The 14752-nt window shown below is 42.6% G+C and overlaps 2 protein-coding genes across 2 annotated transcripts; both read right to left on the bottom strand.

The window, feature by feature from the left end:
• Positions 1–588: 588 nt before the first annotated feature.
• On the bottom strand, positions 589–4570 carry pigs (phosphatidylinositol glycan anchor biosynthesis, class S). The gene is made up of 12 exons (XM_084028438.1): positions 4523–4570; positions 3661–3800; positions 3427–3538; positions 3249–3338; positions 3042–3133; positions 2639–2879; positions 2398–2540; positions 2202–2316; positions 1957–2102; positions 1694–1794; positions 1404–1614; positions 589–900 (listed from the first exon to the last, which is right to left on the bottom strand). Exons 1-12 carry the CDS (start codon positions 4539–4541, stop codon positions 622–624), a joined length of 1689 nt encoding a protein of 562 aa, XP_083884564.1. The 5' UTR covers positions 4542–4570; the 3' UTR covers positions 589–621.
• Positions 4571–5790: 1220 nt separating this feature from the next.
• Positions 5791–14026, bottom strand: aldocb (aldolase C, fructose-bisphosphate, b). Its single transcript, XM_084028446.1, has 9 exons — positions 13888–14026; positions 9189–9305; positions 8865–9076; positions 8271–8325; positions 8008–8168; positions 7765–7848; positions 7472–7646; positions 7012–7211; positions 5791–6918 (listed from the first exon to the last, which is right to left on the bottom strand). The coding sequence occupies exons 2-9, from the start codon at positions 9298–9300 to the stop codon at positions 6826–6828; spliced, it is 1092 nt and encodes a 363-aa protein (XP_083884572.1). The 5' UTR covers positions 9301–9305; positions 13888–14026; the 3' UTR covers positions 5791–6825.
• Between the last annotated feature and the right edge of the window lie 726 nt (positions 14027–14752).

Genomic DNA, 14752 nt, shown 5'->3' with positions numbered 1-14752 from the left:
TCAACGTTGAGGAGCTGTTGTGGAGCTTTTGGTCACAAAAATGCAAATATGAACACCTACAATTCCAAAAAACAACTAGAAACGTTGTGATGTGACCAACAGCTGTGTAACATTTAACACAAAATAGTTGAAGAAAGCTATTCAGTGGATCTTGCATCAATGTTTGATTTTAATGGACAAAATTGGTGTAAATTGCTTTAGAAAATTAACATTATTGTAAATTTACATGAATGAAATGGCAATCTAAAATCCTCAATTATTCTTGTTTTCTTGCTAACCAGAGCAAAACATGAGTTACAACTTATGTCTTTATTTGTTAATAACTTAGCATAGAAAGTGGAATTAAAATATAATACACATTTACAACAATTCAAGCTTTCCAGTGTACAGCATACCACAGTCATGGCATACAATCATTAAAATCTTACAGTAAACCCAATTAATTACATGAAACAATAAAAAAAAGACTGTTCAACTTGTACATTCCACTGCCCAATGTTGCAAATTAGTCTTTCATCATGCATACCATTGTACCTAAATGTCAAGGCCACTGACAAAACAGTTCATAATATGTTTTCCATTCGGACCACATGTTGATCACATCTTCCTTTCAAGTGTTTTTCAGTCCTTCTTGGCTTGCTTCTCCTTGCGTTTCTGTCTAGCGTCAGACACTATTTTAAGCAGCGACAGTAGAATGGGCACACACATGGGCAGGAAGAGTGGTATGTAGATAGCAAACTTCTGGTCATCAGGAAAATATAGGAGATGGAGGAGTGAAGGGTCAAAGAATGCCCTCTCTGATGCTAGGATGGCCTCTTTACTGTACTGCAGAGCGAAGCCGAGGTTCCCAGCCTCCAACTCGGCCACAGCCAGCTGCAGAGACGTGACAGCGCTGGACACCTGAGGGGCAGCAACAACAATCACAGGTTTATAGGACAGAGAGCACTGGAATTAACAACGTATTTTAGAGTCTCCATATCAAATTAGGCATTCATTCAGCCTGACATTGTGTTTGTATGAGAAAGATTTCTTATTGTGCCCAGAAATATTGAGTCAAAGTCAAGTTACGAAATGCATTTTCCCTTATTTGTTGATATTTTCCTGGCTGTAGCTAGGTTTGCAGCTCATTAGCTGTGCAAGTCAATTACATCCCTATTCTTACTTACCACCTAAGCAATGCCTGGTCCTTCAACTGGGGGAAACAGCTGTCAATGAGCTGTTTGATTTGCTTAAAAAATCTGAGATAGAGAGGCCTGGAACCAGGCTAGCTGAATACTATTTTAATAATTAGATGTTCAAGAACGGGGCCCACCATGACCAGATATGTACACCCACACATATGTGCACACAAATGGACAATTAATAGAAACGTACAGATCAATGCAGGTATGTATGGGCCTTACCTGTTCAGCAATGTTGTCATTGATGACAATGTTGCCTATCTGGTCCAGCAGCTGTGCCAGTGAGGTGATGGTCGTGGTTGCTGTTGCAACATTTTCCACACTCCGACTCCACATAAGGCGATCCAGCTCCCAATCAGCTATTCCTGTACTTCCGGACGGTGCCACCAGGAAGCCGGGGGGAGCAGTAGACGACTGCACACCCAGCAACAGTCTGGCAGGACACGGGACAGGAAAGTTGCCTTGTGTTCACAAGAAAATCAACGCCTGTCACACTGTAGGCGTCCACTTACCGAAGCTGTGCAAGAAAGACTCCCATGACGTTGGCCATGTTGATGTTAACATCAACAGGGAACACAGCCTCTGGTCCATAGAAACCATCAACATTATAGACCTATAAAAACAATTTTGTTGATCAACACCCAAAACAACAAATTCAAAGTACAAAATTACTGCACAGGTAATATATTTGTATTAATATGTTATATATTCACTTATAATAAGCCATAACAATAACAGTATTTAGACTCCTATCACCTAGTGTTGCATATCTTACCATAATTCCACCCCAGCGTGGAGAGTGAAATGCATTTGAGGGCACTTCCTGTTTCTTGCGGTCATGAATGTGAAGGGGTGAATGGTGGGCGTCCGGGACAAATAGAAGAAAATTCAACACAGGGTTGGAAGATGCAGCATTCGAGCCTTGAAATCAAAAGCAAAAAACAATTAGATATGAATCCACCACAACAAACTACACCACATTTCTTCAGCACCACACGTCCAGTGTGTGTTTTCTTTTACCCAGTCTAGCCTCCACAGGGTTGATGACATGTGCAAGGCTGTCCGAGTTGAGTGTGTAGGCGCCGCGGCTGGTGTCGAAGCGTGGGTTGACACCGAGCATGGCATAGTATAAGGTCTGTAAGGACAATATGTTCATTAACCCACAGGAGCCGAGCATCCTCTCATGTGCATTCACACACTCGCACACACACAGTACCTGAGAGTCAATGCTAAAGTTGGCCACAGGGGCCAGTTTTGTAAGCAAGGGTTGGATGTAGGTCTGCACGGCACCCTCTATGTCCCAGTGTAGGCGGTGTGACTTTGGGTCTGGGTTCAGCAGACTGAATGTTATCTCATAACCTAAAGAGGAGATTAGGAAAAAAGCACAGTGACCACATAGTTGAAGTATGTACTGACTGTAAAATAAACTACATTGTTCCACTGAAACAAAGACTGACCTGGGCTGGATTTAAAGGCTCTCATGCTGTCAGCGATGCCCTCTTTGTTGCCAGGGCTGAGACGGACTCTGTCGCTGAGGGCCGCTGTGATGTCGGTGTGGCTAAAAGACATCACCTGCAGCACCTGCTTGATCCGAGGCTCCAGGTGAGCCAGCAACTGATCTAGTGTCCTGCCCACTCTCATCTGGGCACCAACACGCAGCAGGGCTGTCCGTCGCTGACCGACATACACGTCCACATCCTAAGATGCGTGAAGGTAAAGATTGGAATATTATCTGTACATGTTTATATACTTCTGCTTATCCAAAGTGAAAGTCCAAAGGGAAGAGCCAAAAGTAGCCAAATGGTATTCTTTCAAATTAAATGCAAGGAAAAACATATGAAAAAAGTTGAGAGTTTTAACCTCAGGCAGCAGCGAACATGTCTCTGGGATCACGTACACAACCAAAGAGCCACACGGACTCTCACTGAGCGTGTGCAGAGCTTGATCTGCCTCTATAGCAGAAGAACAAGACAGATGGAGAGAAATTAGGACATTGTCTCACACTGAGATAACAAAATATTAGCATCTGAAGAGCTGAAAGCTGGATTTGACAGGCACACATCTCACCGGCAGCAGTGGGCTGGTTCAGGGCGTCTTCCTCCATGATAGTAGCTGTGCGGTACCTCGTCTCATATCTGTACCTTAAAGCTGTGTTGTCTGGAAAAAAAGATTAAACAATTAGTACCTTGTAGTCTTCATCTTTTTGTAACCACGCCATCAAAGACAGCATCCACAAATAAATCACCATCTACTGTGTGGTCCTCATCCTGCGTCTGCATCAGTGGGACCTTCTTCTGCTGTTCTGGTGTTACAGTTCCACGTGCAAACACAACCTCTACATCAGCACTCAACTGCAGCTACAAAAAAATAAAAATAAAGAGAGGAACATTTTCAAGTCAAACATGTTTTACACAGGGAAGATAAATAAAATGGGTCACAAGACGGGGATGTGTAATTACCGCAGGAAGCATGAACATACCTGCAGATTAGACAGCTCGTTTATCTCACTGACAGGCAACCAGGCACGGTACGTTTCAGTCGTCCGCCACCACAGAGGGACTCCAACGATGATGACCACCGCTGCTATGGACAGAGCAGCCAGCTGGCCACGCCTACGCTCTGAGAGACATAAAGAAAAAGCATCAAGGTATTTTACTGTAAGGTATGTAATGTAATAATGTATATTGGTATGCAATAATGGATTTTTATAGATTTTGCATCAGCGTGATGAATATCTTGATTCACCAAAAAGAGAGTTTCCTGTCTCCTTAATTCAACAGTTAAGATATCCTGATATCTTAAAATTACACATACCATGACAGGCGAAGACTGACAACTGATTGAATAATAAGTGTATCATATATCTGTTTATCTCATTAAGGACTGAGTTAGATGCTGGATTGCAGACCTACTCAATAAGGCAAAGATGCAGGCTTCAGACAACTTCACTTGGTCAATACATTAAATGGCTGCAAGCCCTAGTTGAGTTTAAAGCTAAAAAAAAATGCAATATAATTAGAAAAATAGCGTTTTATCCCATTATGGAGGCATTATGAAACTAAAATGTTGTAGTTGTGGGTGGAATAAATAATGAATACTAGGCATAATCTGGCAACAAACAGGTTAGGATGGCAACATCGCTGCAAATGCTGGTGAGGCGAGCTAGCTAGCTGTTAGCTTCAGAGGGTCTTAACGTGGAGAAAGCAGCCTCGTAACGGGCTCACTACGACCGTTGTACGTGTGAAAGACGCACTAACAAACGGTTGTAAACGGGTGTAAGATGCTACATGTATGTAGTGAGGAAACCATTAAAAACATAAGTCGGTTAGGAGGCTACTCACCCACTTCCGTGGTGGCCATTTCTTGCAACGAACTGACTCGGTGCGTTTGTTATCGGAACCCACAGCCAGTCAAGCGTCACGTGACCGAAATGAGAAGCTAAACGAGCAGGTTCATGTGGCAAAACAACAGCAAGTCGTAAACCAGATACACAGCAACAATTTGATTCGTTTTGACCAAATATTGTAATAAACAACAATTTGTACCCCCCAAATACCGAGGAGGCAGTAAGATGGTTTGAGACGCAGTGAGGAACAGTAGCCGTCGGCTCGACCGGTATAAATATCTAACGCACAAACACAGTGTAAGAATTGGCAACCAGCGCCCCCCTGTGGCTTAAATAATGACAGCCAAAAGTGTACCCCCCTCCCCCCAATTTAGCTAAAACATCCAAACATCCAAAGAAAAACGTATTTAAATCATTTTTAAATATTAAATATTTGTCCATGAATGCAATACCAGAAAAAGAGAAATCTTATGTCACTTCCCTACTTAGTGTTAACACTACATACTTACTGATGACTATATAGTGGTTTGTATCATACTAAGCTGGGATTTCATTAGTTTCATTATAGTATTATAATAAATATTTTATAGTAGAGTACTATAAATAAAGATATTGACAGATAACAAAAAATACATGACTATCTTACTAATGTGTACAGACACTTTACAAACTAAAGTGGACAGCATCAAAAACCGAATTTATGAAATGTAATTTATTTAGGGAGTTTTCATGGAGGCTGTCATTTTCCGTGATGATAGCAGGTTCACGTTCACACCTGGAAACTGCCCTCTTCATCCAACCGTGTTCTGTCGACCCTGAGCTGCTTTACTGGAGCAGTTGGGAGTCAAGGGCATCTCAATGGCATTAAGGGTCAGGCTCACTTTGCCCTTCCAAATTCAATAAGCTGATCTCAGGGTCATATTGGAGACTTTCTGGCCGAATCTTAATGCACCAGTAACATTAATTCAAAAACATTATGATAATATTAAATGTGTTCTATTGCTACAGTAAATGTTGCACTTTCTTCCAATAAATGTATTTATTGTAAGTTGCTTTGGATAGCGTCTGCTAAATATCCTTAATGTAAACGTCAATTCTCTGAATATGTCTAATATATGAGGTTGGCATACAATATTATATATATATGTGATAGAAGGCTATTGCATGAGTGAAGTAATAAATGTCAGTGATGCAGAATCCAACTGCATCATAAATGATTGCGTTAAACACCACAAGAATAGTCAAGAAAAGAGATTTCTGCTCGTTTTTAATGTTTGTTTTAGTTTATTTTTCTCCACTATTTGACACACCAAGTGATTCAAGAACAATATTAACATCACAAACGTCACAGTATTCCAACACAGCAGTGACCGTTTCCCCCCGCTGCTGACCCCACGTATTGGTCCACGTTATGTCAATAGAAACCATCCCCTCTTCCTGTGGGGCAGCTGGGGGGGAGGAGGGAGGGGGGGAGACACACAAGCACCACATAATATCGACTTCACACAACTGAATACATTAATTACAGTATGTAATTTAAATATAATGTTATACTGAGAATAGACACACAAGATGTTTCTCCGATTAGTGGTGATTAGAAGCGTGGTGAACAGAACGGTTGGATTAAAGATGGATCCTGGTGAGGGTCTACTGACCTCTGCTGGAGCTACGGCTTCCTGAAAGTACGGCTAGCACTTTCAAACAGTCGCTCAAAAAGATAAACTCAATCTGAAAGGTCAACGTCTTCACACTGTCTTGTTCTCTCGTCCCTTAACGCATGCATACTGACTATTAAACAGTTGGTCCCGATGTCAGGGTTGATGTTAGTGCGAATTAAGCCAATACTGCGTTTTCACAGAAGCGACACACACACACACACACACCTCCCCACGTTGGAAGTGGCTGAAGATTGATCATGTGGGGGTGAAAGGGAGACAGCAGGAGACAGGAGCAGTTCAAGAGGCGTGAATTGAATACTGACTGATCATCTTGACCTACTGTTAAAATTTTGAAGCCTCTGACTTCCTGTCTGACATAAAATAGTTTTCCACTTCAGTCACAAATTGTCAAAGCGGTTTTGATTTGTTTGGTTAAATAGAGAAACAAAAAACAAGCCTGTTCTTTTTTTAGTATAGTAGTTCTTGTAAATACACATATCTAATCATGTAATTATATTAACTCTGACAACTCTAAAGTACAGTAGTAGACAGCGCAGGCTTGTGATTGATGGAGGAGTGAGGGGGAATAGCAGAGCAGATATCAGACTATAACTAGGCCACTGTTGGATGTGGTGGATGTTTAGTAGGCGTGATTGGCCACGTAGAGGGATTTCCCAGCGGCGGTGCCACTTGCAGAAGACTCATACTTGCCGAGGGCAGCCAGACCGTTTGCCTGAAGAAGAGACAAAAAAAAAAAGGGTCTATTAATGATATTGCACCAAAGGGAGTTTCGGTTTCATTTTTGCTATTCACGGTTTTGTCTGACCTCAGCACGTTTGATGAATTCCTCGGTGGCAGCCTTCTCGTTGCTCATCTCTCCTCTCCAGGCGTTCAGGGCAGAGGCCTGCAGGGCTCGGCCGTAGGAGAAAGTCAGGGACCAGGGCTTGGCGAGTGGACAGCTGTTAATAGCGTTGAGGTTGATGCTGGCGTCTTCTTCAGACTGGCCACCTGACAAGAATGTCACCCCTGAGGAAAAAACACGCAAATACACACATTATTTATCTTCTGAAAAACTGATTTCATACACTTCAAGGAAATTATTTTGAAAAAAAAAAAAACTAAAAAAAAACTATTGATTTATTGATACTAAAAATGTAATTCTAGAATGATATATTAGTAATATAGTAGATCAATCATGCATTGTCATTTACACAGTTTGAAGTTATGACTTATTATAAGAAATGCACGCAGTTAACTTTTGTTTCTCATATCTATCAGTCTCTGACCTGTGACAGCAGGAGGCACGGTGCGGCGCAGGGCGGTGACGGTAGCCATGGCGATTTCCTCATTGCTGTACTTGGTGGGGCAGGAGTGTCCAGGTGTGACCATGTTGGGTTTCAGCAGTGTCCCCTCCAGGTACACATGGTGGTCTGACAGAGCCTTGTACACTGCAGCTAGCACCTTGCAGCAGGAGAGAGACACGTGTACGTCAATGGACTGTGAGGGCATTGTTGCTAACGTGTAACAGGAAGACGGAAACAGGAAGAGTACAGTGGTTTATAGTCCTCAGTAAATTCACCTTCTCACTGACGTACTGGCAACGCTTCAGGTCATGGTCTCCGTCAGGAAGGATCTCAGGCTCCACAATAGGAACAATGCCATTCTAGGGAGATATTACAAAGTGTGAGTTCAAGGCAAACTCTCATATTGTTACAGATACACTATGGATTTTTATTAATATCCAAAAGTGTCTTGAAATTCCCAAATGCAACATGCAAATATCTTTAACCTAACTCAATAATATCTGTAATGTCAGACCAACCTGCTGGCAGATGCTGGCGTATCTTGCCAGAACGTTGGCATTTTCAAAGATGGCCAGCTCAGATGGCGTGGTGTCGCTGATCTTCAGCACGCAGCGCCACTTGGCAAAGTCGGCGCCGTCCTTCTTGTACTGTGCACAGCGCTCAGACAGCCCGTCCAGACCTGCGCTCCAACACATAGACAGAGCCATCCATCAGAATCACAGCAGGGGGGGGGGGGGGGGGGGGGTTGTAAATATTCATGAGGCTTTCAGAAGCAACCTACCCTGAGTGGTGGTCTCTCCGTTTGTTCCAGCTAGGGGAACAACACCTTTGTCCACCTGTAAAGAGGGAAGAAATTGTTTTAAATAATGTTATCACACGGAAACTTGAATTCATATTCTCACGTCAATATTTTGCTTATATATTGCAACCTAGTAGTCGGTCTCATCTATATTGTGTAGAGCACAAATCCCCCTGAATTTTACTCTCTCAACTACACACAACTTTTTCGTGAACGCAGGTCCTTTCACCCAGTTTGTCCTCCCAACCTGATCTGCAGGTGGGTCTGTGTGTGTCTAAACATGCTGTGTCTGTGTTGTCATATACAAAGTAGGAGCCTTTCTGGTTTTACCAGCCAAAACGAATGTTGTCTGTGTTTTTGCCTGCTGAAGAGAAATACTTGGCTCTAGTCTATAATATCAACACTGTGTCTGCGGTGACATTTAGAGGCAAAGCAAACAGCCACCAAATAAGGCTGAGCTCCCAAGACTCAAGTTCGTATGAGACTGAGATCAAACCCACTATTTCCTGACTAAAGAGGTCTACTGGGGAGGTTTAACTGGACTAAAATAATCAATTATAATGTATTGTTGTTTACCTTGATGCCAACAACAATGCCGCGGTCTTGGATGAGCTTGGCGAAGTTCGTGCCATCATCTGTGTTTTGGTAGAGGGTTTCATGGAAGAAAATGACCCCTCCGATACAGTTGTCGATGCGCTGGTCGGCAGTGAAAAGCAGCTGACGGTAGCGACGCCTGTTCTCCTCTGTGTTCTCCACCCCGATGGGGTTCAAACGTTTCCCCATGCTACCTGTAGACCACACAAACACACACACCCTTAGTCATGATGATTGTGTGAGCCTTAACTCCATCCATCAATCATATTGTTCATCACACACACACACGCGCGCATGCATGCATACCGGTGGATTCATCAGCGGCGAGGATGCCTTTTCCTGGCGCTACTATCCTCTCAGCGATGTCCTGGAGCTCCTTCTTCTGCTCAGGAGTCAGTGCTGGATACTGGTGAGTCATGGTGACTGAAAGAGAGAGAAAGAGCCATGAAGAGGTCACTTTGTTTCAGTGTTTTTCCGACTTGGAAGGCCGCCAGACACTGGCCTCATGTGATTTTCCGTCTATAGTGTACTCTACAACATGGCTACAGCAGGAGAATGGGGAGGAAGTGACAACATTCCTACAAGACACTTTGAGTCACACAAGCTAAGTGCCCTGCGTGTACGTGACTCGAACTAAAACCAGTGACTGTGAGCAGAAGATGTGCTCTCTGCTTCCTGAGAGAAAATAAGAGTCACATGTCAGAAATTACCGTTGGTATCATCTGTGGTTGAACAGGACTGTTGTTGACTCAAAGGGGCAAAAAAAAACCTCTTCGACGTGTCACAGCAGCTCAATCACGACGTGCTACCATGCACACACATCAAAGCAGATTATTTTGTTCCCTATTCCCTTCTTCACTCTGCCGTAAATAAGCGGTTACGTAAGCCCTCCCCTCCCTGGTTATGTAACAGGGCTCCTATATACTCTGACAGTCCTCATTGTAGCAGCAGGACAAGATGCAGCACAGCTTGTTCCCCTCTCCTCAGCAACACTCCTTTCTCTTTTTCCTCATAGTGTCATTAATCTGTTTTTCTATCGCATGCATGGTACACCTGGATACATAAATGACTTGTTTTCATATTCTACACCGCATCTAGTTTCCTACAAACCCCTAGCTGGTCTCACTGAGGCATGCTGATGCATGCGAGATCAGCACGCAGTTAGTACATTTCCGCTTTCTCACACACTCTCACACACTCTCTCACACACACACACACACACGCATCCCTCCCACTAACGCAGGCCTGCCAGGGAACAAGCTGTGACTTCCCTCTCTGGTCGACGGCACGTCCCCGTTTTTATAGCTTTGGTCAACATCTTAAGTAATGTGCATCAGCTATAGATGGATGGGTTTGATGGGTAGAAGCTCCTCCCTCAGTGACAAATCATCTTAGGATAAATAGTATCTTAGTGTGAGGACAATATAACGCTCTCCAACTGCATCAAAAGATATACTATTGAGTGTAGCTCAACAATAAAGTGACCACTGATTTCAAATTGAGGCTGATTTGTCATGGGAGGACTCTGTCTGACATTCCCTATATCCTCTGTGTTAATCCTCAGCTTAAAGCTGTGAGATAACAACCTTTAGAGCACGCAGGCCTCTCAATGAAAGCAGTGCCACACTGCAACACAACTGTCAAGCATTGCTTACTACTAATAGTTAAATTATACATGCAAGTGACCGGCCAGACCGGAAGGAGCTAATGCGGTCCATGATAGGAACAGTTAGACCAGGACAATGACGTGAATACACAACCCTCCAGTGAATAAGGAAGTCTATTTACACTTGATAAAGGCCAACCCAAAGGCAAGGGCACGACGTGTGGGGATAGTGTATGTGTGTGTGTGTGTGTGTGCACAGTCCTACGCTCACTGTTATCCAGACAAAAGTCATGCTCAGCAAATACCTGCTATCTTTTGTGAAGCATCTGCGTGCTTCAACAATACATTTCCACTGACTTTAGGTCGACAGTGGAGAGGAAACATTGCAAAATAATTTGCAAGGCAACGTGAAATCTACATCTTTCGCAATTTTTAGTCATACACACAGGAAAGTTACCAAATACGTTTTGAAACAAAGAAAATATTTTTTTCCATTGGCAATTTTGAGCTGACAGACTAAAAATGTTTCCGATCACACATCTTGTATATAACCCGATGGCACGGAACAAGGACCTTGAAGGACAACGCTCCGTTGTGTGCATGTGACCTACCGCTGATATGATCAGCCTGGAGCAGGTTTGGTGGCAATCATCAACACGTACTCCAAGAAACACACTGAAGTGAGGCATTTTAAATCCCATATGTGCTGAAAATTGAGCTCTCCTTCATCACAATTAGCCGTTCCAAGCTGGCGACATGTTTGAAAGGCCCAGTGGGAAAGTCTCACGGTGAAACCATTCAGTCAACGCCATTTTGGTTTCAAAATGGTGGCACTGGAAAGATATATTGATTTAATGCCAACATCTCTTAACAGATGTACTGCTGTATAGATTACAATAATGAGTTTAGTTATAAAACCTCTGCTAATGTCATATTTTTTTTTACATCAAAAACAATATCACGGCAAATGCTCCATATTTTTAAAACTTCATTTAATAATGGATGAGATGATTCAGCAGTGCGTTCCACCTCTGCTAACCAATTTCCTGGGCGGAATAACCTTGAAGTCAAGATCATTTTTTATTCTCATACTGATCTTTTATTCCCATCAGTTAATGTCAGAGATATTGGTTAAATGTGTGTCATCCTTATCATTGGAATCTCAGCTAGTACATCCTGGAAACCACAGTGACGTATGACAGTTTCAGAAGTTTACACTTGCTCAGGGGCACTTCGGTAGTGCAAACAATGAAATACTTGTTTGAAGCATCATCTTCCTAATCAGCAAATAATGTGACCTGCTGCAAAAAAATGTCACTCTGATGTGATTTACTTTGACTACAGCATCACTGGTGACAAGTTTATCTTCCAGACAGTGGCGTACAGCGTAGGTTCCCATCTAATGAAGGACATCGAGGCATGATTTGAAAACATGAGCTTTTATAATGTATTTATAATATGTAGCGTAGTCTAAACAGGATGGCATATGATAAATGGATGGACAGCTGAGACTATTTAGTTGTTCAACTGTCTCTCTATGGTGTCCCTCCAGCCTGTTGCACAGGGGTTGGCCTCGACAAGACAAACACCATTTCTGCACTGCGACATCAAGATGTAACAGCCGACTCCCCACTGTGGCGTCATGCAGGCCTGTGATCACTGCATGTTACCACGATCAATCAACTGGCAAATGCAGATCAGTTTTACAGTTGAGCATTTAAAGCGAAAACTGACAGGGAAATTAATTCAAACCTCTCAGATTTAACATTGTGATAAAACTATTTTTTACACTGAGGTTTTATTTGAACCCTTTTTCAACTTGACCATCACATATCATATGTGGTGCTTCCGTCCACTTTAAGCTTTCACCCTAAAAAAGGACAGGATGATTACATCACACTATCAATCAATCAATCCTTCCCTGTAAAAACAGGAGCATTTAGAGACCACAAATACATAAATATCCAACGCAATCAAGAATCTACAGCTATAGCACTCTGCTGCAACAGGTCTTTTTTTAAAAGCATTACTGCAAGCATGAAAATGCATTATATTTGAAGCTTGCGTACTATATTTGACTAGTATTGGGCTGCAGGTAGTTAATATTATCATTATAAGCATGTGCGTAAGGAGAGGATAGGGGCTTTTGAAGAGAAAGGGGATATCTTTCTTGTTGTCTGTATCATTATCACCATCTGGAGGTTAACCCACCTTGGTTTGTTTCTCTACATTGCAAGCTGCATGCGCTTTAAGGAGGTGGAATGACTCCTAGAGCACTAGCCAAAAGTAAAAAGCCTGCTTGGAGCGCTGTTTTGTGTTACCAGACGGGCTGCTGGCCTTGGCACTGATGCACCGTCCTGTGTTTGGGCTGTTTCTACCCTCAGGGCTTGATCCAGCAGAGCTAGCAGGAGCACTGTTTCCCATGCAGCTCAGCGGCCTGAGCCGGACGCCAAGGCTGTATGCGTTGCAGTTCAGAGAAAGAGATTACACAAAGTGACATTTCCCCTCTGAAACAATGGTATAAAGTATTTTTAATCCTCAATCTGCATGATAAATTTAATGTCTAGAGCTGATAAGAAAAACACAATTAAAAGGAGGATTTTAAAAATGTTTTTCTAGACTTCTTTTAAACTGAATATCTATGAAAATAATCCGTAAAATGCTCTAATAAACTCCTAGTTAGGACCGCAACTACTGTTATCTTCATTGTTTTTGCTGATTTTATGTTGAAAATGTAGTATGTTAGCTTGTTTAGGCTGACCAACAGTCCAAAACCCAAAAATATGTTCAGTTTATCAGTTCAGTTTATCATCATTATCAAGTATTTGTTATATGTGAAGCTTGAATTGTATTTCTAATATGTTAATTACGCGTTTAGTAGCCTATTCTGCTCCTGAGACGGCCCCGCCTCCCATCACATCACACCACGGAGGTCTACGTGCTCAGGGACACCTACTCCCTGACAGGCACCGAGGCTGCTGCCATCTTGTTTAACAAACCACAATCTACACCGATGTAACCTGTGAAATGACATTGCGTGTTCATTCAAACACCGAGCAGCGGACGCAACAACGCCCTTCTCTGCTCACGTTGATCCCTGAAGGTCATCTCTTTTTCGTGGGCTTCCTGTTGCACATTTCGACGGTCGGCTGAAATTCGCAACTTTAGGCTGAAACTTCCGCTAAAGGGCGTAAACTACTAGCTTTCTGTCGAATGAGAGGCAGGTGAACGTTACCGCTAACTGTCTCAGCTAGGGAGATAAAGTTAGCTTTAGGTTGAAGAGCAGCGTCGCATCCCCATCGTCGTCATTGTAATATATAAATGACAAATAACACACCGAGGGAGTGTGAGGCTGTTGTTACCGACCTGACCTGTTTTCTGTTGTTGTATCGGTCTTACCTGCTGATGGGTGTCTGGGCGCAGAGAGAGCAGGTGAGCTGGGTGCGGAGGATGCGGAGCGGTCTCCTGTTTCACTGCTGCAGCGCAACGTGACCCTTTACAAAACCCTCCAGCCGGGGGCGGGGCCCTCATCACCGCGTCATGTGACGACGCCCGAATCGCCAACGCGCATGCGTTCTATGGCATCATAGCTCAGAGCGAGGATGCAGCATGATGCTGCATCTTTGTAAAAATCCGAGAAGATGGGAAAAGTTTGAAGCTCAATGAGAAGAAAAACAGCTAACTGGTTAACTTACAGCCAACATGTTTGTGTGAAAGAGATCCCAGAATCTATAAGAAATAAAATATATATAAATATATTTATGATTACGATGGTGGAAGTAACAATGTGATTCTAAGATAATCACACAAGCAAAACTCAATCTGTGTCAAGCCACATAGGGAAAAGGTGATGGGAATACAAGCTACAAGTCTGGGAAACTCAGTGTATGTCAAATTATCTATCAATATTAATACACTTCTCTCTGTATGGAGATATGCTTAGGTTTGGCCTCATGCTAGTCCTCCTATATTCTGCGTCTCAAGTTATTTGTTAATTTAAAATGCTGGAGAATAAAACTATTCAAACAAATCTGTGTTGATGCAAAACATTTCAATATCAGTTTTGCAGGCTTGGTGACTAAAATAACTACTATGGATTCAGATCCTTTACTTGAGCAAAGGTGCTTTCTGTTACAAGTAATTATTGCATTTATGTTAATGTTAATACTTGGTAAAACTAATTTGCTGTTATGCTGTAAAAATATTAAAATTGCTGATTCTAAAATATGAATCCACCAAGTAACTTATAACTGAAGCTGTCAAA

This window comes from Eutrigla gurnardus (assembly GCF_963514095.1).
Source record: "Eutrigla gurnardus genome assembly, chromosome: 15".
Taxonomy (NCBI): Eukaryota; Metazoa; Chordata; class Actinopteri; order Perciformes; family Triglidae; genus Eutrigla; species Eutrigla gurnardus.
The sequence above is the reverse complement of the archived record's forward strand: the minus strand, read 5'-3'. Positions and strand labels throughout refer to the sequence as shown.